Here is a 21,099-nt window from a genome sequence, read left to right on the forward strand (position 1 = left end):
ATCACTTCCTCCGCTGTAAAGGAAATTCTATATCCATCGTTGGATTCTGTACCAAGGGTTTGAGATTTACTTGAGATCCTGGGAGTTATGGTAATAGTACTGGGAATTCTTGAGACCTGAAGAAGTAGTTGGTGATATGTAGGTTTTCTCCAGTCACTATCTTGGAATGAGGAATGCAAGGATGGGCCTGGAAGGAAAGTTTGTAGGAACACTGTATCTTCCCAGCCTTACAGACTTCTTTCTTTGTAATAAGGAAAGGTATTAAGCTGTGGCAACCCATGCACTGAACTGGCAAATAATACACGCTTTTCCAATTGCAAAATTGACCTGTCACAAAAGTGTCTAGTGTATTAATCAAATAGGCAGTGGCAATGCTGTAGTCTAAATATCCGGAGCTAATACACAACAAAAAGGATGAAAAGTTAATCATTTAGCGGTTGGACTGGAATTTTCTATCTATTCCAGGTCAGATGGTGTCGGGAGAATCCAGCCCCTTCTGCTCAGATGCTGGATCCTTAAGCTCTGTGGAGGAGAGGACGGAGGCCAGTGCCAGCTCCATAAGGTCCAATAGCTCCAAACATCTCTGGCTGGTGAGTAACTGAAGAAATGGATGATACATCCCCACCCTTTGCAGATGTGTTCAAGAAACAGGTCTGGATTTCCCACCAGGCAGATCAGGCAGCTGCCTAGATGCACCGCAGTGAAAGGGGTGACGCTCTGTGTGCCAGCGACACATTCTCACAAGCAGCATTTGAGTGGCCATGCAGGGGCTTGTGGGCTGGTGACACCAGCCTGCCTATAGGGGGCGCATATGGCAGGATGCTGCCCCCTCAGGCAGAGAAATGCTTGTGAGACCTGCACCTGCCACCCAAACAAAGGAGGAGGCACCCCTTTCACCACCTCTGCCCATCCTGGTCACTCTGACATCCTTGCTTGCAGGGTGTCACCTCCCCCCATCCCTATAGGCGGCCCCTGCCCTCCCATCCTCCCTCCTCTTGCTCCTGTAAATAGGGATGCTTAAGAGGTACTTGGAAACAATGAATGATGCAATTCTGCATTGCGGGAGCTAAATTCTTTTTAACACAGAGGGTGGCGGATGCCAAGAATTCCCTCCTAGTAGAGGTAGTGGGGACATAGAGAGTGAGGGAATTCAAAAAAATACATGGGATAAACACAGAGGGTCCTTATATTGCAAGAGGATGGAATCCATACATAACTTAAATCAACGTTTCTTAACCCAGTTCTCGGGACACCTAGCCAGTTGGGTTTTCAGAATACCCACAATGAATATGCATGAGATTTATATACACTCCTCCTTGGTATACAACTGGCTGAACTGTCTGGGCGTGTCCAAAGGACTGATTTAAATGACCTCATTGCTGCTGTTGTGTTGTGATGGGCAGAAGTGGTGCTTTGATGGCAGCTCCAGTGCCGGTCAGTCTTCTATGGTCTGTGTCTCAATTATGGCAAAGACCAATCAGGATCAATTATGTGCATTTTGTATTGTTTATCGTTTATTCATTTTACTATACCGTTTCAAATTGCAGTTACAAAACAAAAAGTGGGGGAAGAAAGACAGTTGAAATTAGACAGTAAAATGTTGTTAGTTAGTAATATTGTTGATTTAATCATGTATTGATCATGAAAAACACCATAATAGTGATGCAGTTCTGGAAGTCTTGTTGGGCAGACTGGACGGACTGCACAGGGTCTTCGGGTTTCAGGGGTTTTTTTTTATTCTTGATATACCACCATAGAGAACACACTATCATAGCAGTTTCCAAATTCAATAATGCAAAAGATGAAAAGAAAAGGACTACAATAACCACAGGAAAGAGGAAGCTAGGAGAGGTAATTCTCCTACAGGCTAAGGCACACAGTCGCTGCCCCATAACTAGAAAGAAAAAAACCCAGGGGGAAGGTGGTTTTGATCTGCCATCATTTACTACACGGTCAATATTCCTAGACAGCAAAAGCCACCGGCTAAATTAGCCTGGAACTCGCATAACTGGATCAGTCCTTTTCCTCCCCCATCCCCACCAATTCCAATCCCATCTCGCAAACCCTCCCCCTTCCTAATACCAGACCCCCCTCCTGCTGCCCCCCCCCCCCCAGGCCTACCTCTAGCTCCCTGGTGGTCCAGTGGGGTTGGTTGGACAGGAGCGAATCACACACGTTTCTGCCCCTAACGTCTCCCAGTAGAAAATGGCTTTAATATAAGGCTGGCCTCTAGTGGTAGTACCACGACACTACCACTAGAGCTCACGATAGCGATTTTCTACTGGTAGCTGCTAAGGGGAAGAGCAAGAGTAGTTCGCTCCTACCTGACCGACCCACTGGACCACCATGGAGTTAAAGGTGGGCCCTGGCAGGTGGCCTACAGGTAGGCAGCTGAGAGGGGGATCTAGTATCGGGTGGGGGGCACTATTGTTGGAAGGTGCCAGAAGGAGGATAGGACTTTGTTGGTAGGCTTGCAGGAGAGAAGCTATGTGGGTGCCAACTGATATTTAGTGTCGCCACCCACAGCCAAAATTAGAACTGCTATTTATGTGAACCTATTCGGTCACTTAGCTGTGCGGGAGCTGGCACTGAATACTGCTAGGATTTGCATAGCTCCTGTCTCCTCCCAGACTCCGCCTCCAGAATGCCCTTCTCTAGGGCCGCTGAGAGGAGGGGGGAAGGGGGGGCAAAATTCTCCGGGCCCGTGCCTCCAAGGGGGGCCCGGCTCCGGGGTCTCTCTCTCTCTCCTGTTCCTGACGGGACCCGAGTGATCGCGTCCCAACAGGAGCAGGAGAAAGAAAACTCCGGCGCTGCGGCCGGGCCCCTCTTGGTGGCTGGGGAGGACCTGAAGGAGAACCTCTAGCGCTGCTCTTCTGCTCAGCTGAGCGGCTGCTTTCCCTCCCAGGCGCGCATGCTTGGATTTGAAACCGAGCGTGCACTGAGATAAAAAGCAGCCGCAGGGACAGGCAATTGGCAGAACAGCAGCGCTGGAGGAAAACGTCTTCTGCTGGTGGGGCCTCGGGATCCCTGCCAGCCAACAAGGTATTTCAATTGCAGCAGTGATCTGGGGGGGGCAGTGGTGAGGATTGTGGGGGGGGGCCTGCCCCAGGCCTGGTTCAGTCTCTCAGCGGCCCTCCCTTCTCCTGCCCACTTCTCAAATGGCTGGTCAGAGGCACTGCCCGGTTACGTGCTGCTGAATATTGACAGCCAACCTATTGACTATGATTTAAGTGGTCAAGAGCCTCTCCTGCCAGTTTAAGTTGCCAATATTGACCGGTACTTTACTATCTTACTATACTGTAGGACTTGGGGGTGCTGCAAGGCAGGACTGAGGTTTACTTAGTACTTTGGCTAAAATCTGCTGAGACTGATCACACATTGCCTCCTGGATCTGCTTGGATGCAGGAGTTCAGTCACCCCGTGGAAAGTCTGGCTCTGACCCTGGAGGAAGTGATTAACGTGCGCAGAGTGTTGGTGAAAGCCGAAATGGAGAAATTCTTCCAGAGCAAAGATCTTTATAACAGCTTAAAGAAAGGGAAGGTATGGATCCTGGTAGGAAATCCTGAAACTGGAGGCATCAGACTGTTTTGGTTAGCAGTAACTGTCTGCAGAGAAGGCAAAGCTTGTCCAAGGTCTATTTTGTGGCCCATTATTTACAGAAAGGTCATTTCACAGTTCTATGAATTTCCCCTGGTGTCTTGCTGAAGGAAGAGCTGTACATGGGATGGATGGGGGTCCCCCAGTCTCCTGCTAAATGTAGAGCTGTGGATGAGGTGGGTAATGGATGGGGATCCCTTAGTCATTTGCTGACTGTAGAGTGGTGGATGGAGTGGGGAATGGATTGGGATCCCCCAGTCTCCTGCTGAATGTAGAGCTGTGGAAGGGGTGGGTGATGGATGGAGATCTCTTAGTCATTTGCTGAATGTAGAGCTGTGGATGGGGTGGGTGATGGATGGGGATCCCCCAGTCTCCTGCTGAATGTAGAGCTGTGGAAGGGGTGGGTGATGGTGGAGATCCCTTAGTCATTTGCTGACTGTAGAGTGGTGGATGGGGTGGGGAATGGATGGGGATCCCCCAGTCTCCTGCTGAATGTAGAGCTGTGGAAGGAGTGGGTGATGGATGGAGATCTCTTAGTCATTTGCTGACTGTAGAGTGGTGGATGGGGTGGGGAATGGATGAGGATCCTCCAGTCTCCTGATGAATGTAGAGCTGTGGATGGGGTGGGTGATGGATGGAGATCCCTTAGTCATTTGCTGACTGGAGAGTGGTGGATGGGGTGGGGAATGGATGGGGATCCCCCAGTCTCCTGATGAATGTAGAGCTGTGGATGGGGTGGGTGATGGATGGAGATCCTTTAGTCATTTGCTGACTGTGGAGTGGTGGATGGAGTGGGGAATGGATGGGGATCCCCCAGTCTCCTGATGAATGTAGAGCTGTGGATGGGGTGGGTGATGGATGGAGATCCTTTAGTTATTTGCTGACTGTAGAGTGGTGGATGGAGTGGGAAATGGATGGGGATCCCCCAGTCTCCTGCTGAATGTAGAGCTGTAGATGGCAGGGGCGTATCTGAACTGCGGCGGTAGGGGGGGCCAGGGCCAGAGTGAGGGGGCACATTATAGCCCCCCCTCCCGCCGCCGCCGCCATTGCCGATCCCCCTCCCCCCAGCCGCTGCCATTGCCAACCCTCCCCCTCCGTTGCTCGCCTACCTTCGCTGGCGGGGGACCCCAACCCCCGCCAGCCGAGGTCCGCGTCCTCCTGCCCCTGCCGGCTGCCTTTAAAGAATTCCGTCAGCTGGCGGGGGACCCCCAACCCCCGCCAGCCAAGCCGAGGTCCTTTCATTTTTCCACTGAAGCTGGCGCCGACGAAAGTTTCTTTTGAGTCTGACGTCGCTGCACGTTGTACGTGCAGGACGTCAGACTCAGAAACAGCTTCATTCTGTTTCTGAGTCTGACGTCCTGCACGTACAACGTGCAGCGACGTCAGACTCAAAAGAAACTTTCGTCGGCGCCAGCTTCAGTGGAAAAATGAAAGGACCTCGGCTTGGCTGGCGGGGGTTGGGGGTCCCCCGCCAGCTGACGGAATTCTTTAAAGGCAGCCGGCAGGGGCAGGAGGACGCGGACCTCGGCTGGCGGGGTTGGGGTCCCCCGCCAGTGAAGGTAGGCGAGCAACGGAGGGAGAGGGTTGGCAGCGGTAGGGGGGTCCAGGGCGAAATCTGCGGGGGCCCAGGCCCCTGAGGCCCCACACAGATACGCCCCTGGTAGATGGGGTGGGTGATGGATGGAGATCCCTTAGTCATTTGCTGACTGTAGAGTGGTGGATGGAGTGGGGAATGGATGGGGATCCCCCAGTCTCCTGCTGAATGTAGAGCTGTAGATGGATGGGTGGAGGAGGAATTAAGACCTCTAGTCTCTTGCAACATTTAGACTTCTCCATGGAGCACTGGGTTGGGAAGGAGATTGCTGAAAAATGTGTCTGGAAGTTTTGATGCTGTACTTTAAGGCCGTCCATGTTCTTGGGGAGGGACTTGTGCCTGATCTTCACCGTTGACCTTTTACCCTGCAGATCTGCTGTTGCTGCAGAGTGAGGTTCCCATTGTTTTCCTGGCCTGCTGCCTGTTTCTTCTGCAAGAGGTGAGGATGCTGAAGCCCCACGGTCAGCACTAGGCAGAGGAAGACTGCTGGGCGACTCAAGAGCCTTCTCGGAGGTTGAGTGTCTAATTTTGTCAGAGGAGGGAACAAAAGAGGCATCACCTTCAGAAGGAACCTTGCTGACCAGCCTGACCCCCAGATCTTGAGGAGACACCCCCCAATTAGCTAACATTATTATTATCTTCATTAATAAAACCTTGTATATACAGCTCAAGAACTAATTAAAACTGAGTGGTTTACAATAAAACCAACCCACCCTATCTTCCATATTCCTAAACCTTTCAATCCTAAAATTAGAAAAATTAAAAATACCACAACCTCCCCCCCATTCTTCAATATTCTCCACTACGTCTATAAATCTACAGTAGCCACCCTCCCCCCCCCCCCCCCTCCATTTGTGGGAAATAACCATAGGGTCGATATTCAAAGTGATTTATCCAGCCAGAAATGGCTCCTGGCTGGTTAAATCGCTTGTGCACTGGCCACTAAACTCAAAACTGGCTATTTCGTGGGGTGGAGATGGCACTAGTGATTATTTTATTTTAGGCTTAACCACATAACATGTGCTTTTGTGCCTCACTAGACCCTGGCATCCTAAATGACCCTCTTTATCTCCTGACAGGTCTGTGTGTGGTTCCTGCAGTCAGAAGGTAAGAAGAAACATTTTATTTTCACTCTGAATAAGAAAGTGAGGCTGTAACCGCACTGAGTACTATGCACTGGGGGCACCTGCTGCTCGACCAGTGTTACCAATCAACCTCTCAGCATGAGAATTTCCCACCCAATTTGGACTCAGGCCCACCCAAAATTGTGGCAGTCTTGCAGTGGAAATCCCCAAACCCCACCAGCTAAAGGTTTCCTCCTCCTCAGGCAGCCAATGCTCTTCCAAATAGCAGCTGGCACCGCACACCGGCCCCTCTCCACATTTCACACGTGCGGAAGCACTGAGCGTATACGGACTCCTGGCAACGGCGTCAGCTGAAGTCAAGTGCCTGCCAGCTGCTGTTTGGAAGAGCACTGGCTGCCTGAGGAGGAAAAAAATCTTCAGCTGTGCAGTTTGGGGATCCCCACAAGCTAAGGTATTTAATATTTTGTGTTCGAAGGTAGGGGGAGAGGCAGAATGCAGAGAACAGAGCGGAAGGGGGCCAGGAGGGGCTGAATTCTGTGCCCATCCATTTTGGGCTCAGGCCCACCCAAAATTGACTGTCTGGCTACGCCCCTGAATTTAAGTCTCTGCTCATGACAATAGCTGTGAGAAATGATCCACAGCAGCCTTGCACGGCAAAGACCTGGGGTCAGATTCAAGTATCAGCCAGGCACAGAAACATCAGACCCAAAATCCTTCAGGTCACGCTTTATGGATCTGAAGCTAGATATTAACCTGAACACATCTCAAAGATAGTTACAAAAGGCCCTTCGTAACAGTCCCTTGGCTACTTGGTGGGAGGCAGGGATAGTGCTCGGCAGACTTATACGGTCTGTGCCAGAGCTGGTGGTGGGAGGCGGGACTGGTAGTTGGGAGGCGGGGATAGTGCTGGGCAGACTTATAGGTTCTGTGCCAGATCTGGTGGTTGGGAGGCGGGGTTGGTGGTTGGGAGGTGGGGATAGGGCTGGCCAGACTTATACGGTCTGTGCCCTGAAGAGGACAGTACAAATTAAAAAGTAGCACATATGAATTTATCTTCTTGGGCAGACTGGATGGACTGTGCAGGTCTTTTTCTGCCGTCATCTACTATGTTACTATCAGGCTTATTTTCAAAGCACTTTGGGAGGCTAAGTTCCATAGGTTTCTATGGAACTTTGGGAGGCTAAGTGCTTTGAAAATATGCCTATATGTTACCTAGAACATGGTTAATCTCAGCTAAAATAGTGCAGAAGACCAAGGCCTTGTGATTGAAGAGCACAACACTCACCCTTCCAAAGGGCAGCAGATTCTTTGTGAGAATGAAAGCAGTAGAGAGCTGGTTTGGCATTGTTCATGCTGATCTTCCAGCAAAAACAGTCTTCAAGCCACATGTGAATTCCAGACAAACATAGGGCAGAGAGATTGCAAAAACCTATGAGCCATTCAGAAAGAAAAAATAAAGCTGCAACTGAAGGACTTTCCCCTAAATGCACAAACATAAAAATTTTGACAAAAGTCCTGTGACATAAGAACAGTTCTCTAGGGACAGGGACTCTAGCGTATCAAGGGCGGGGCAATGGGGGCAGTCTACCCCGGGTGCAGGCAGCGAGGGGTTACATGGAGAAGGTGTGCAGCTGTTGGCTCTGCCGGTCCCCTGCCCCCTCTGACGTCAACTTCCTATTCTGGGGCAGGGGACCGGCAGAGCCAACAGCCGCACATCTGCTCCGCATACCCCCTTGCTCGGAGGAGGGGGGTGTTCTGCCCCAGGTGGCAACTATGGTAGGCACATGTACTAGGTCCGTTTGGATCCCAATGAGTAAAAGCAAGAAAACATACTTACACAAATACAAATACTAAAGAAATACAGACATTTATTAGAAGAAGATTAAATATACATCACCAAACTTAGAAACATCATCTCGGTGTCCATCAGCTGGGATAACCCCTCTTCAGTGAAACCTGAGAGAAGTTTGGGGAATCTGCACCACACTCAGCAGTTGAGGGCTTCAGCTGGAAAGGGGTCTTTCCCTGACTTTTTTTTTTTTTTTAATTTATTATTTATTCATTTAACAATATATTACAAGAAAACTTCTTGAGTAGGATAGAGTCAATAGTAAAAGTTTTACACCAGTAAATAAAGGGAAAGAAAAAACAAAAAGGAAAAGAAAATGTGAATACATCTTCACTTTTCTAAATCTATTGACTCTCAAGTCCATAAACGGAGCTCCAAGATTAAATAATCTAAGGGAGAAATATAACAATGGAATTAATTTAAACAACAATTATGCTCTGCTAGAAAGTTGTACATCATCTTCTTCTACTGCTTCTCAATTTTAACTGAGGCTATCAATGTTGAAACATGAACAGGTTCAGTAAACATATATTTTTTACCCCCAAGCCTTATTATGCACTTACAGGGGTACCTTAAAAAGAAGGTACCCCCCAAGTGCAATACCTCCGGCTTAGTGAGCAAAAATTGTTTCCTCCGTCGTCTTGTCTCCTTAGAGACATCAGGAAATAACATTATTCTAAAACCCAAAAAGGGTTTCTCTTTATTTCGAAAGAAAAGACGGAAAATCCAATTCTTATCGGGCATTAAGGCGACAGTCGCCACCAGAGTAGAGGCCGTCGCCAAGTCAGAGTCAGAGGTCTCAAGCAAAAGAGAGACGTCAATCGGTTGTTCAATTTCTTGATTCAAATTCTTCCCCGGGACATAGTATACTTGTGAAAAGGGTGGAAAGTCCTTTTCCATAATATTCAAAACTTCAGAAAAATAACGCTTCAACATATCCAAAGGAAGAACATTTGATAATCTGGGAAAGTTGACAAATCTCAGGTTATGATTTTTAGTATAATTATCAAATGTTTCCATTTTTTGCCTAATATTCGTCAAGTCTTTTAACATCGTAGTTTGTACTGTTTCCAGTTTCACAATCCTTTGGTCAATTTTTTCTACTTTTTCATTCAAAGCATTAGTCTCTTCTTCCTTTTTTTGTAATTCAGTTTCAATATGCTTTACTTTTGGTAAAACCTCGTTAACTTGTTTAAGGAAAAGCTGTCCCAGGTTAGACATTAAGTCCCACAAAACATCTAGAGTCACTTCTTTTGGTTTTACCGCTAACTCTTTAGGCAATTCAAACCTTACTGGAAGCTGCTCACGAACCTCACTTCGGCTCTCAGTTTCTCTCCCTTCATTCCCCGCCGGCTTCATGGGCAAACTGCCCTTCATTCCCTCCTCGCCGGCTTCATGGGCAAACTGCCCTCCATTCCCTCCTCAGATAGATTCGTCGCTTCTCCCCGGCGTTCTCCTGGGTCCGTACCTACTTCCAAGGGGGACCCTGTCGGGTCAGAGAGGAAGGAACTTGCACAGAGGGGTTGGGGAGACGGAGTTCGCGCTGCGGGGCTCAACGTTGTTTCTAGACCGGAGGAAGCCGAAATCTCCCTTTCGCCGACATTCCTAACCGGTAGCGTTCCGCATTCCAGTACAGCTGCTCGTGGCCTCAGAAATTGGTCAATAGGACCAAGTAAAGGAGGTTGCAGCGGGAAGCTCTGCCCGCTATTTTCCCCCTACGCTTCGGCATCGTCAGAGAGAGGTTCAGAGCGTCCTAGCAGAGCGGCGCCATCTTGGATCTCCCTGACTTTTCTAGTCCATAACTAACAGATGACTTCATAGTCAGACAGCCTCGCCTCATCTCCTGTTTGTTCCTTCTGCACATACAGTTTCCAACTGTTTTTAACCACCAGTCTAGCTAAGCCTATAGCACATCCTCTTTCCTACAAACTGCTTTGCAAGCTGCTCAAGCTTGCACCAAAACATGAGGGGGCCAACTAAAATACAAGCTCCACACTGACCCAAACTCCAGGCCCATTACACTACGCCACTGGACAGGAAAATACCTGGTGTAGCCTGGGTCTCGCCCCTAGGCTAGGCTCAGTTCGCTCGGACCCAAGCTGACAGGGACAATTCCTTGGATTCACCCACACTCTGTCACTCAGAACTCTCTCACAGGCTCAGTTCACTCTCAAGACAAGCTTGCGAGTGGGTTCACAGTTCCGGAATTGCGATCCGTGGCGTTTGGGAAGATGCAACCCTCGGTTTGGCTGGGCCATGGTCCCAGCTCTCTTTCTCTCTATGGACCAACCGCACTGCACACAGTAATCTTTGCAAAAGGAACTCAACTCTTTACAATTCAAATGATTTGCAAGTCAACTTAAACCAGTTCTGATTCTTCTGCTGTTCCTCTCCGGGAACTCCTGTACCACTCTCCCTCAGGTTTATTTACAGTGGTTTTTCTGCGTTTGGACTAATATGTACAGCCCACCTATTCATACCTATCCGTTAAAAAAAAAAAAAGGTGTTGCACCCAAAGGCTGTTTCTCCTCTTCTTGACACAAGTTCAGTTCCAGTGGGCTCAGACTTCGCTTAGCCTGACCCTTCTCTAGCAGTGACCCCCTCTTCTACATCCATGCTGGTTTCTGAGACGACCTCTCCCTAGCTCTGATCCCCTTGCTTCTGAGCTGGGATTCTCCTCTACCCACCCGCAGCACAGGTACAGAGTTGTCACAATTCCACTGTACACGTGAGCACTGAATACAAGCTCCACATCCCACTGGCACAGAGCTGTCACCATGCCATTTTAACATATTTATAAATGATCTAGAGATGGGAATAACTAGTCAGGTAATTAAATTTGCTGATGACACAAAGTTTTTCATAGTTGTTAAATCGCAAAAGGATTGCAAAAAATTGTAAGAGGATCTTACAAGACTGGGAGACTGGGCATCCAAATGGCAGATGACGTTTAATGTAAGCAAGTGCGATTTATGCATGTGGGAAAGAGGAATCCAAACTATAGCTACGTGATGCAAGGTTCCACGTTAGGAGTCACCGCCCAAGAAAAGGATTTAGGTATCGTCCATGATACATTGAAACCCTCTGCTCAGTGTGCAGCAGCGGCTAAGAAAGCAAAAGGAATGTTAGGAATGATTAGGAAAGGAATGGACAGCAAAAATGCCTTTGTATCCTTCCATGGTGAATCGCACCTCAAACAGTGGGTACAATTCTAGTCACCGCATCTGTTCTGCTCTAATTTTACAGCCTGCCTAATCAATCACTGACACAGACTGCTCAATAATTACTGTGGATTCTTTTGGATTCCTATTAGGTAAATTAGACTTTTATTAGAGGTTCACTTCAAACAGAGAGTGTGTAAGTCATTATTGTCTAAGATACACAATGATTAAGATATATACACAACGATTAAGCTATATAACTGAAGAGAGACAATAATACCTATCTATAGGTCAAAAGAAACAATCGTCACATCACCGGTCATACATCACTACATCCAAGCAAAGCCAGGAGTGTCTTGACCAGGAGAAGCAATAATAAAGAGATATAATATACACACAGGATAAATCCCTCCTCTCAGTACCCTTCTCCACCACCGCCAACTCCAGGCTCCGCTCATTCTGCCTCGCCTCACCCTATGCTTGGAACAACCTTCCTGAACCCTTACGCCAAGCCCCCTCCCTGCCCATCTTCAAGTCTTTGCTTAAAGCCCACCTCTTCAATGCTGCGTTCGGCACCTAACCCTTACCGTTCAGTGAATCCAGACTGCCCCAATTTGACTGCCCCGATCGGACCGACCGTTCACTTGTCTATTAGATTGTAAGCTCTTTGAGCAGGGACTGTCTCTCTTTGTTAAATTGTACAGCGCTGCGTAACCCTAGTAGCGCTCTAGAAATGTTAAGTAGTAGTAGTAGTACATCACTGGTCACACATCACCCAGGCTTTTTACATCAGCTGAGAGAAGCCCCTTTTTCTGCGAAGCTGGAGTCTCATAACCAGGCATTCAGGTTCCTATGTGACATGTCTGCCCATAGGTGAGCTTCTGATTTCACTGTCAAAAGCTTCCCTTTTTATTAAGCTAAAACTCATTTTCAGAGTTAAGGAAAATTACAAGAATGCTTGAGAATGTGGTCACATGTTTCTCTGTCTAGGTGGCCAGCCTGCACTCGAAACATGCTCCACCTCCCCCTGCACATAGCTGTGTCTTATCTTCTTACACATTCCAAATTGTTTTCACATGAACAGAATTATCACTTTAATGAGAGAGTGCACTGTCGGTCACTCACACAGAGTTGAAAAGCTATCTTTAAAATCCTTCCATCACAGCATCTCAAAAAAAATGATAGTGGAATTAGAAAAGATACAGAGTAGTGCGACAAACATTATAAAGGGGATGGGATGACTTCCCTATGAGGAAAGGCTACAGTGGCTAGGGCTCTTCAGCTTGGAGAAGAGACGGCTGAGGGGAGATATGATAGAGGTCTATAAAATACTGAGTGGAGTGGAATGGGAAGACATGAATCATTTGTTTACTTTCTAAAAATACTAGGACTAGGGGACCCACAATGAAGCCAGTAAGTAGTAAAGTTAAAACGAACCGGAGGAAATATTTCTTCACTCAACGTCTAATTAAACTCTGGAATTCGTTGTCAGCTTAGCAGGGTTTAAAAAAGGTTTGGCTAATTTCCTAAAAGAAGAGTCTATAAGCCATTATTAAGAGACTTTGGAAAATCCACTGCTTATTTCTACGATAAGCAGCATAAAATCTGTTTTACTGTTCTGGGATCTTGCCAGGTACTTGCGACCTGGATTGGTCACTGTTGGAAGCAGGATACTAGGCTTGATGGTCCTTCAGTCCCAGTATGGCAGTGCTTATATTCTTATTGTACACACAAGCATTGAATACAGGCATCACCTCCCAGTGGCACAGGGATGTCACTGTGCCATTGTACACTACAGTACCCATGTGTACAATGGCACAGTGACATCCCTGTGCCACTGGGAGGTGATGCCTGCTTAGTCACCATTCCCCTCTCTATGCCTTGTACACAGGGGGACTGGATACAGGCACTGCACCACCATACCTAAGCCATTCAGTCATTATGCTACTATACCCATGGGTACAGAAGAAAAGCACTTGCATGCTGATTGCAAAGGTTATTAAATGATGACATTGTCTCTTTCTTTGATTTATTTTTCTTTTGTAAACCGCTTTGCTGTTTGTAGGATGAGAGGCAGTATAAGTAGCAGATATCAATACATATAAATATATCAGGTAAATATTCGGACGTCTAATGCTGAGTCATATTCAGGTGCTAATTTATTCCGAGATAGCTGCCAGAGCTTATGTGGGTCCATATTCACCCGGGACCCGCAGAAAACACTTACACTTATGCTGGTATTCCGCTGAATATTGGCCAGGACTGACATATTGATTTCTGGCCAGGTTCTGATCCCCCCTCCCACCCCTGTAAGAACACCCCTGGATCCCCCTCGCTTCCTACCATCCACCCGCTTGGATGAACATCCAGTCACGTCCCATTGACTGCCCTCTGCAGGATTGCAACAGGACTAACGGGAAATGAGCAGGAGCAATGCCCACTTGCTCAGGCCTGTCACTGCCGCCTTTTCATAGGGTTACCATATTTTGTCCCCCAAAAAGGAGGACACATGCCCCGCCCCACCACACACCCCACCCTGCCCCTGTCACATTTTCCCCTCCCCCATCACCCCCTCCCCTTACTACTGCCCTGGTGGTCTAGTGACCTCTTCGGGTCAGGAAAGAGCCCCCTCTTTCCTGCCCGGGGCGCTGCCCTGCATGCATCCTTCCTGTTCCTGATCTTGGCGCTGATTCAAAATGGCCGCCGAGAGTTTAAGTCACTAGGGCTGTAGTAACTAAGGGGAGGGGAGGCTAGCAATCTGCCCCTTTGTCCGGATTTCTGGACAAACGGGCAGGCTGGTGGGCGGGCTCTCCGCCCACCATCCTGCCCGTTTGTCCAGAAATCTGGACAAACGGGCAGATTGGCAAAACCCGCCCGGTTGTCCCGGACATGTCCTCAAAAAGAGGACATGTCCAGGTAAATCCGGACATATGGTAACCCTACCTTTTCAAAATGACTGCAGTGCAACCTCTCAGGACTGAAGTACCATGAGACTGCTGCTAGAAGTCGTGGCAGCCATTTTGAAGAGGCAGTCACTACGGGTAGGAGTGAGTGCGCATCGTTCCTGCCTGTTTCCTACTAGACCACCAGGGATTGAACAGGTAGGCCTGTCGTGATCCTGGGAGGGGATCTGGGGGGTTTCAGAGGAAAAGGGGGATCCGAGGTGGATCTCAGAAGGGTGGATTTAACACACTTGCGGCCGGGACTTGGAAGTTATATAAGTGCCAGCTGATATTCAGTGCTGGTATCTGTGGTCCTATTTGGTTGTTTAGCTGTACAGGCACTATCATTGACTATTGTGACCAGCTCCTCCCTGACCCCTGTCTGGCACACTTCAAAAATGGCCTGCCAGAGCCGATAGTCAGTATCGCTGGCCAGTTAAGTGCCACTGAATATCGGCAACTGGCCTGCAGAGTGCGATTTGAGCAGGCCGGAGTCTTTCCTCCTATTTGAATCATTTTGAATATTGACCAGACAACATATTCCTGGCTATAATCATCTCTTTTCTCTTGTGTCTTTCCACAGATGAAGATGCCATCCAAGAAGCTGCCGCATATCCCGGTATACACTGTAGGCTTTGAAAGCCGTCCAGGAACAATGAGCATGAAGGGAAATCCCCCTCACAGGGGAGATGCTTTCCAGTGAGTCACAGCTTCACAATCCTCCTGCTCCCCACCCTGATTTTCCACCCTACCATCTCACTAATCAGGCTGCCGACCTCCTGCTCTGTCCTCTCTGATGGGATACATAGGGCTGAATAACAGTATATTTGCATTCAGGAAGGGGCCTCTATAAGAGGACTGCAAGAAGAGATGGGGACACGCCTGGCAGAGTGCACCAAAGAGGGGCCCTGGCAAGACAGAATATGAGTTATGCCATGTAGAATCATACTAATGTCCATTGCATGGCGGGTTCACTTGTGCAACTGGGTTCGATTTCCACTGCAGCTCCTTCTGACTCTGGGTGAGTCACTTAACCCTCCATAGCCCTAGGCACAAAATAAGTACCTGTATATAATACATAAACCACTTTGATTGTAACCACAGAAAGTGGTATATCAAGTCCCATCCCCGTTCCCTTTACTTCCATGGTGGGTCCTCTTGTTGAATGGAATGTCCTCTTGTATCATGTGGCCTGGAGGGTCCTCTTGTGTCATGGAATGTCCTCTTGTGGCCTGGAGGCTCCTCTCATTTTAGTGTTGTTTGAAATATTAAGAAACCATTTCCTATTTAACCATTCCATCCCACACATGATTTTTTAAACTTCTATCATATTTCCTCTAAACTGAGGAGCTCCAACCTGTTTAGCCTTTATCCTTCCTGTTGCCCTTCTCTCAACCTTTTCTAGTTCCCGCATATACTTTTTGAGATGGGATGATCAGATCCCCACATGGTGCAGTCACACTAGGGAGCTATGCGGGAGCATGAGAAGATTCTTAGATTTTTCCTCTATTCCTTTCATCCCTATCATTCTGTTTTCTTTTTGGGAAGCCAGAACCCACAGTCTTAAGCACGCCTCTGGTGGCAGGCCCAGTCCGCCCCAAACACAGCTGTACGTTCTCAGTTCTTCTCTTAGTCTCAAGGCTTGCAAGTCTTAATTTAGTTATCTGGGTTCCAAATGGTGGAACTCAATACCCAAGGTCACAAGAAGCATTACCAACTATGTTCAGTTCAGAAAAGCAAGGCCGCCAAAAGGGAGGGAGCAAAATTCCCTGTGCCCAGCCTCCAAGGGGGGCCCATCACTGGGCCCCGGGGTCTGTCTCTTTCTTGCTCCTATCAGGAACCGGTCCCCGGTACACTGGAGCAGCTGAGAGACAGACCGTAGCACCGGGCCCCCCTTGGAGGCTGGGGAGGAGCAGATGAAGTGAGATAGCCCACCTCAGTGCGTCAGCTCCTCTCGGCCTTAAAGGGGGGCCCGGTGCTACAGTATGTCTCTCGTGGCAGCCTGAGAGTAAATGAGGGGCGGCTGCATTCCAGGTTGGGCCCGGCGGCTGCGTCCCGCCTGTGGGTGGGTGGGGCCCAGCGACCCAGCAACTGCGTCCCAAGTGGGGGTGGCCTGGCGGCTGTGACCTGAGTGGGGGGGGGGGGGGGCCCAGCAGCTCTGTCTCTCAGCGGCCCTGCAGACAAGAACTGAAAACCTACCTTTTCAAAAAAATTCTATAAGCTATCGATGTTCCACTCCTATTTTCTAACTGTAAAACATTATTGTAATTTCACCTAAATGTAAACTGTAAGTCATTTTGAACCAAAACTTATTTTTGGATAATAAATAAATAGTCAAGCAGGAAAAAGTATCTTACCTGAGCCAGGTTCTGGTAGCCTACACAACAGCTAGGGAGCCCACAGGGTGGCTTCTTTCCTTCTGGGACCTCTGTATCAGAACCCCTCCTGTTCTAACCTGCAGGAGGGCTTTTGCCTCTTGCTCACTGTCGTCCCACCCTCCTGGCCAGCCAGCCTGACCATCCCTATGCTCACTTGACTCTGCAGTTCAGTCTCTGAAATGGCAGGTTTAGCGCCACCTGTTGTGAAGCGGCTGACCTGCAATCTCAGTGAGGGAGTGTTTCCAGGGATGCCTAGCTCTGTCTCACTCACTCCCTCACAATCTCACTGTATTGTTCATAATGACTGCAAGAGCAGAGCCTAGCATTCTATCCCTATTGTGGGGGGTTATTTCCCCACTTTGTGAATAGCCCAAATCATAGTTACCTGATGCTTGGGTCCACCTTGGGGGGCAGCACCTAAGAAAAAGATCTACACTGACACGTAGATCTTTTTCTTAGATCTACGTGTCAGTGTAGACAATACTTTGAAATCTTCTGCCCAGTGTGCATGTCACAGCTCCAAGCCATGTCCCACGCCCTAGCTCGTCTGCTGGGCTCGGCGGGGAGCCAGGGTTGGATCCACCTTGTGATGAGATCGGGTCCTGGACCCATTTAAGGCAGCTGTGCTCTCTTACACGCTGCCTTCACAACATGTCATTTGGCCAGTGTTCCTGCCTCCAGTCCTGTGTACCTGCCTCCTGACCTGTCAGAGTTCCTGTTTCCAGCTGCTCCTTCACTTCCTGATCCATCAAGTGGGAAGGACATGTCTATTTTTCAGGCCTTTCCAACCTATCTCTGCATCTGAGGTTCTACATGTGTAAATAGATCAGGGTTGTGCTGGTAAATTTTTAACAACAGGCTCTTTCTCCGGACGTAGCCAGCTCTGCAGTTGAAGGGACAGGGGTGGCCGGGTGGGGGGTGGGGGGGAGCAACACTTGCCTCTCTCTCCTCCCTCCCTTCGTGCAGGCACACTAGGCATACCTTTGCTGGCAACCAATAAATGGACTGCCACCACTCCCAACGTCTTGCTCTGAACAGCACATTGGAACTTCTCTCATATGCTCGAGAAGTCCCAGCCTGCTGCCCAGAGCTGGAAACAAGGAGCGGGGAGCAGCAGTAGTCTATTTACTTGGCTGGCAGGGCTCAGCATCCCCACCAGCAAAGTAAAAGAGAATTCAGCAGGGGGCCCAAGCCCACATTTTGGGAGCCAGTTGTTAAAGAAGCCCTACTTTAACAACTGGCTCCCAAAATTCTTCAAAACATAACAACCGGCTCTTGCGAGCCTGTGAGAGCCTGGTCCAGCACACCACTGAAATAGATGCTACTAGAACAGCCTCCATGATGTGACAGGCTGAGCCCAATCAAGGGTCCATCAAACCCAGCATCCTGTTTGAAAAGTGGCCAGACCAGGTCAAAGGTACCTGGCAGAGTCCAGAAGATCAGATGCATTCCTTAGTGCTCACACCAAAAGATAAGCAGTGGCTTTCCCAAGTCTCCTGACTCATGATGGTTCATGGGCTTTTCTTCCAGGAACTTGTCTAAACTCATTTTAAATTCAGCAATACTAGCACCTTTGGCCACATTCTCTGGAAACAAATTCCACAGCTTGATTATACATCAGGGGTCAACTGACCACTGGAACAATAAGGCACTGCCCGAGGGCCCACTCTCCCCTAGCTTCCATCTAAATTCATCACTTTTGATGGGTGTTTAGGGCAGTGGCATAACTATGTGGGGCCACGGGGGCCTGGGACCCCTCAAATATTCTCTGGGCCCCTGGTTTTGCTGGCAGAGGTGAAGTGTTGTCCAGAGCCGGTCTCTGGCGCCAACCTCCATGGCCCCGCCAGCCAAGGTATTTGCTGCGGCAGTGGGTGGGGAGTGGCAGGGGGTGTGGCAGACCAAAATGTGCCTCCTCACCTCGGGCTCTGGCCCCCTCCCACTGCGAGGCCTGGCTATGCCCCTGGTTTAGGGCCCCATGACCCTTATTGCCCAAGGGCCCAGATCACTGTCAATCCGTCTATGTTATGCACTGAGTGAAAAAATATATTCTCCAATTTGTTTTCTGCTTCTGCTTAGTTTCAGAGTGACCTCTAGTCCTAGCGGTATTTGAAAGAGAAAACAACAGTGTCCTATTTAACTATTCCACCGCACTGGTGATTTCATAGATCCCTATCGTGTCTTCTTTCTGTTGTCGTTTCCAGGCTGAAGAGCCCTAACCCATTTAAACTCTCTTCATAAGGGAGCTGTTCCTTCCCCTTAATCAATGGTGTTGCTTTTCTCTGGTTTTCTTTCTCTATTCTGCTATATCTTTTCTTTATACGGAGTGACCCAAACTGCACACACTACTCAAGGTTTTTAACATTTCAACCCAAAATATCCACCTTCTCTTCTATCCAACAGCTACTAAATATTCCTGGGCAGAGTACTTTTCCCACTGAAGATGTCCTTCTGCAGTTTACTCTGTCATCCTCTCTTACAGATGCCTGAGGGGAACTCACTGGCGCAGCGTGGAGGAGGAGTTTCCGCACATCTACGCACACGGCTGCGTCCTGAAGGATGTCTGCAGAGACTGCAGCTGCTTTGTGGCTGATGTTATCAGCACGAGTCGTAAGAGCGTGGATATTCTGAACAGCACCCCGTGCCGGAGCCGTAGGGCTCAGACCTACCACCCCCTCCCCAGTCATATGGGCAAACGACAGTGACACAGCCTGGCACTGCCCAGTCTGGTTTTACTCGCCTTGCAGGACATGACAGACACTACAGGACTTCCCATCCTGGCACTACCTACCTGGCACAACTTCCTAGGATGTGGCTCAGTGCTCCAGACTGCCCACTTTACCATCACCCATCTGCACAGCCTTATAAGGAAGTGACCGCTGTATCACAGGGGATTTAGGGCAGTGTAGGATGGATTTCCCATCAGCTGTGCAGAGAGACAAACACTGTGCACGTCTTAATGCTGCAGGATATTTCCAGTTAAGGAAAAATCATTTCTCGCTATAAGTGCTTTAAAATTCTTAGGACAAGGTTGCTATGCAGCACACGAATCCCCATCACCTAGGCCAAAACCATGAATACTTCCAGTGCTGCACCAGCGCAGTCCGTAGCATCGCATCCCTGCAGCTCATAAAAGCGGCTTTCTTCTCTATGGGAAGCTTCAACGGGCCATTGCTTGCTGAGACTTGTAACCCTGCTTTTCAACATGCGTCCTAGAAAGCGGGAGAGGAGCAGGATTGGGGAAACTGCCCGAATCAGTCTGCGTCATGGCTTTCTCCTCCAGCTCAGTCACTTGCTCGGCAAATACAACAGATGACAGAATCAATTAAAAGCACTTTTACTAAATGAGGCTGGAAAAAAAAAATAACATTGACCGGCAGGAGAGCTGAGGTGTCGATTCTGATGTTTCAGAACAATTCCAGTTGGACCGCGGGATAGGAATAGAATCCTTGTTCCAAATTTGCAAATAAATCAAAAGAACCAAAGCATATGAGAAGCATAAAATGAAGTAGCTGAGAGAGGTGACCCTCGGTCTGCATCTGTGTGTACCAAAGCAATAAGCAGAGTATTAAAACTCAGTGGAATGACCTCTATTAACAGTCCTGTCAGCAGACTGGAGGAGAAGCTTATAAAGGCCCATGGAGAGATGGATACATGTATGTATGGACTCTATCAATACAAGAAATGAGAAATGTATATGGACTTTACCAGTAACCATAGCAGTATATTACAGTATATTGACCACATCAGTGTGCTAAAGGAGAAATGTATTGATAGAGTGAAGAAGAGATGTGCATTGAAGGTGATTTGCTGCTATCCTTATCATGAAGTCTCTCATGTCTTGTCTGTAGATTTATGTATTTAAATGTTTTTGTATTATTTATATCACAAATCACACAGACACAGTATCAAAAACAATAACAACAACTAAAACCTATATCAAAACCCGATGATACAATAAAACCAAAAACAACAAGTGCCGCTCCCAACTCTCATTCAGGCTCCAGAGACACGTTGAAGAACTAGGCCTTAACTCTTCACACTGGAACGTGTGTGCGCAAATCTAATGGCAGCAAATTCCATAGCTGCGGTCCCTGCGCAGAATAAGTGTGTTCGCGACTAAAAATGTTTAGAGCAAGTTTCAGTGTCGTGACCTCCAACGAACCTTGTGAGCACAGTGTCCAGACCAGGGTACAGGCCGCAGTAACACAATTTCGAAATATTAGAAAAAGTACCTTCAAGCACACGTGGATGTCGGTTGGCTAACAAGATGACAAAGGTGAAAGTTTGGTGCTCGCTCATCTCGTTTGCAGTCCGCTAGCATCGTATTGCACTTAGGGGCTCATCGATATGAGTGAAACAGGGACAGAGCACACCTCGGAGTTGCTTTCTACACCTCCATTCAACACCAAGGGCCTGATGTATGAAGCAGTTTCCTCGTACACAGAAAATGAGAGAAAAGCTTTAGCACATGGGGTGCGCAAACTCAGTCCTCA

The 21,099-nt window shown here is 48.4% G+C and overlaps 1 protein-coding gene and 1 long non-coding RNA gene across 2 annotated transcripts in view; one reads left to right on the forward strand and one right to left on the reverse strand.

Moving 5' to 3' along the window:
- Positions 1 to 20,894, forward strand: part of LOC115470969 (protein spire homolog 2-like) — a 101,784-nt gene extending 80,890 nt beyond the window's left edge. The window contains 6 exon segments of the mRNA XM_030204617.1: positions 466 to 590; positions 3,406 to 3,540; positions 5,563 to 5,630; positions 6,271 to 6,298; positions 14,812 to 14,927; positions 19,086 to 20,894. Of these exon segments, the coding sequence (XP_030060477.1) occupies positions 466 to 590; positions 3,406 to 3,540; positions 5,563 to 5,630; positions 6,271 to 6,298; positions 14,812 to 14,927; positions 19,086 to 19,308 (695 nt within the window). The 3' untranslated portion in view covers positions 19,309 to 20,894.
- On the reverse strand, positions 5,277 to 12,185 carry LOC115470970. The gene is made up of 3 exons (XR_003942264.1): positions 12,043 to 12,185; positions 7,562 to 7,651; positions 5,277 to 5,713 (listed from the first exon to the last, which is right to left on the reverse strand). It is a non-coding gene; the product is annotated as an uncharacterized LOC115470970 (long non-coding RNA).
- Positions 20,895 to 21,099: the final 205 nt, after the last annotated feature.

This window comes from Microcaecilia unicolor, chromosome 5 (genome assembly GCF_901765095.1).
Source record: "Microcaecilia unicolor chromosome 5, aMicUni1.1, whole genome shotgun sequence".
Taxonomy (NCBI): Eukaryota; Metazoa; Chordata; class Amphibia; order Gymnophiona; family Siphonopidae; genus Microcaecilia; species Microcaecilia unicolor.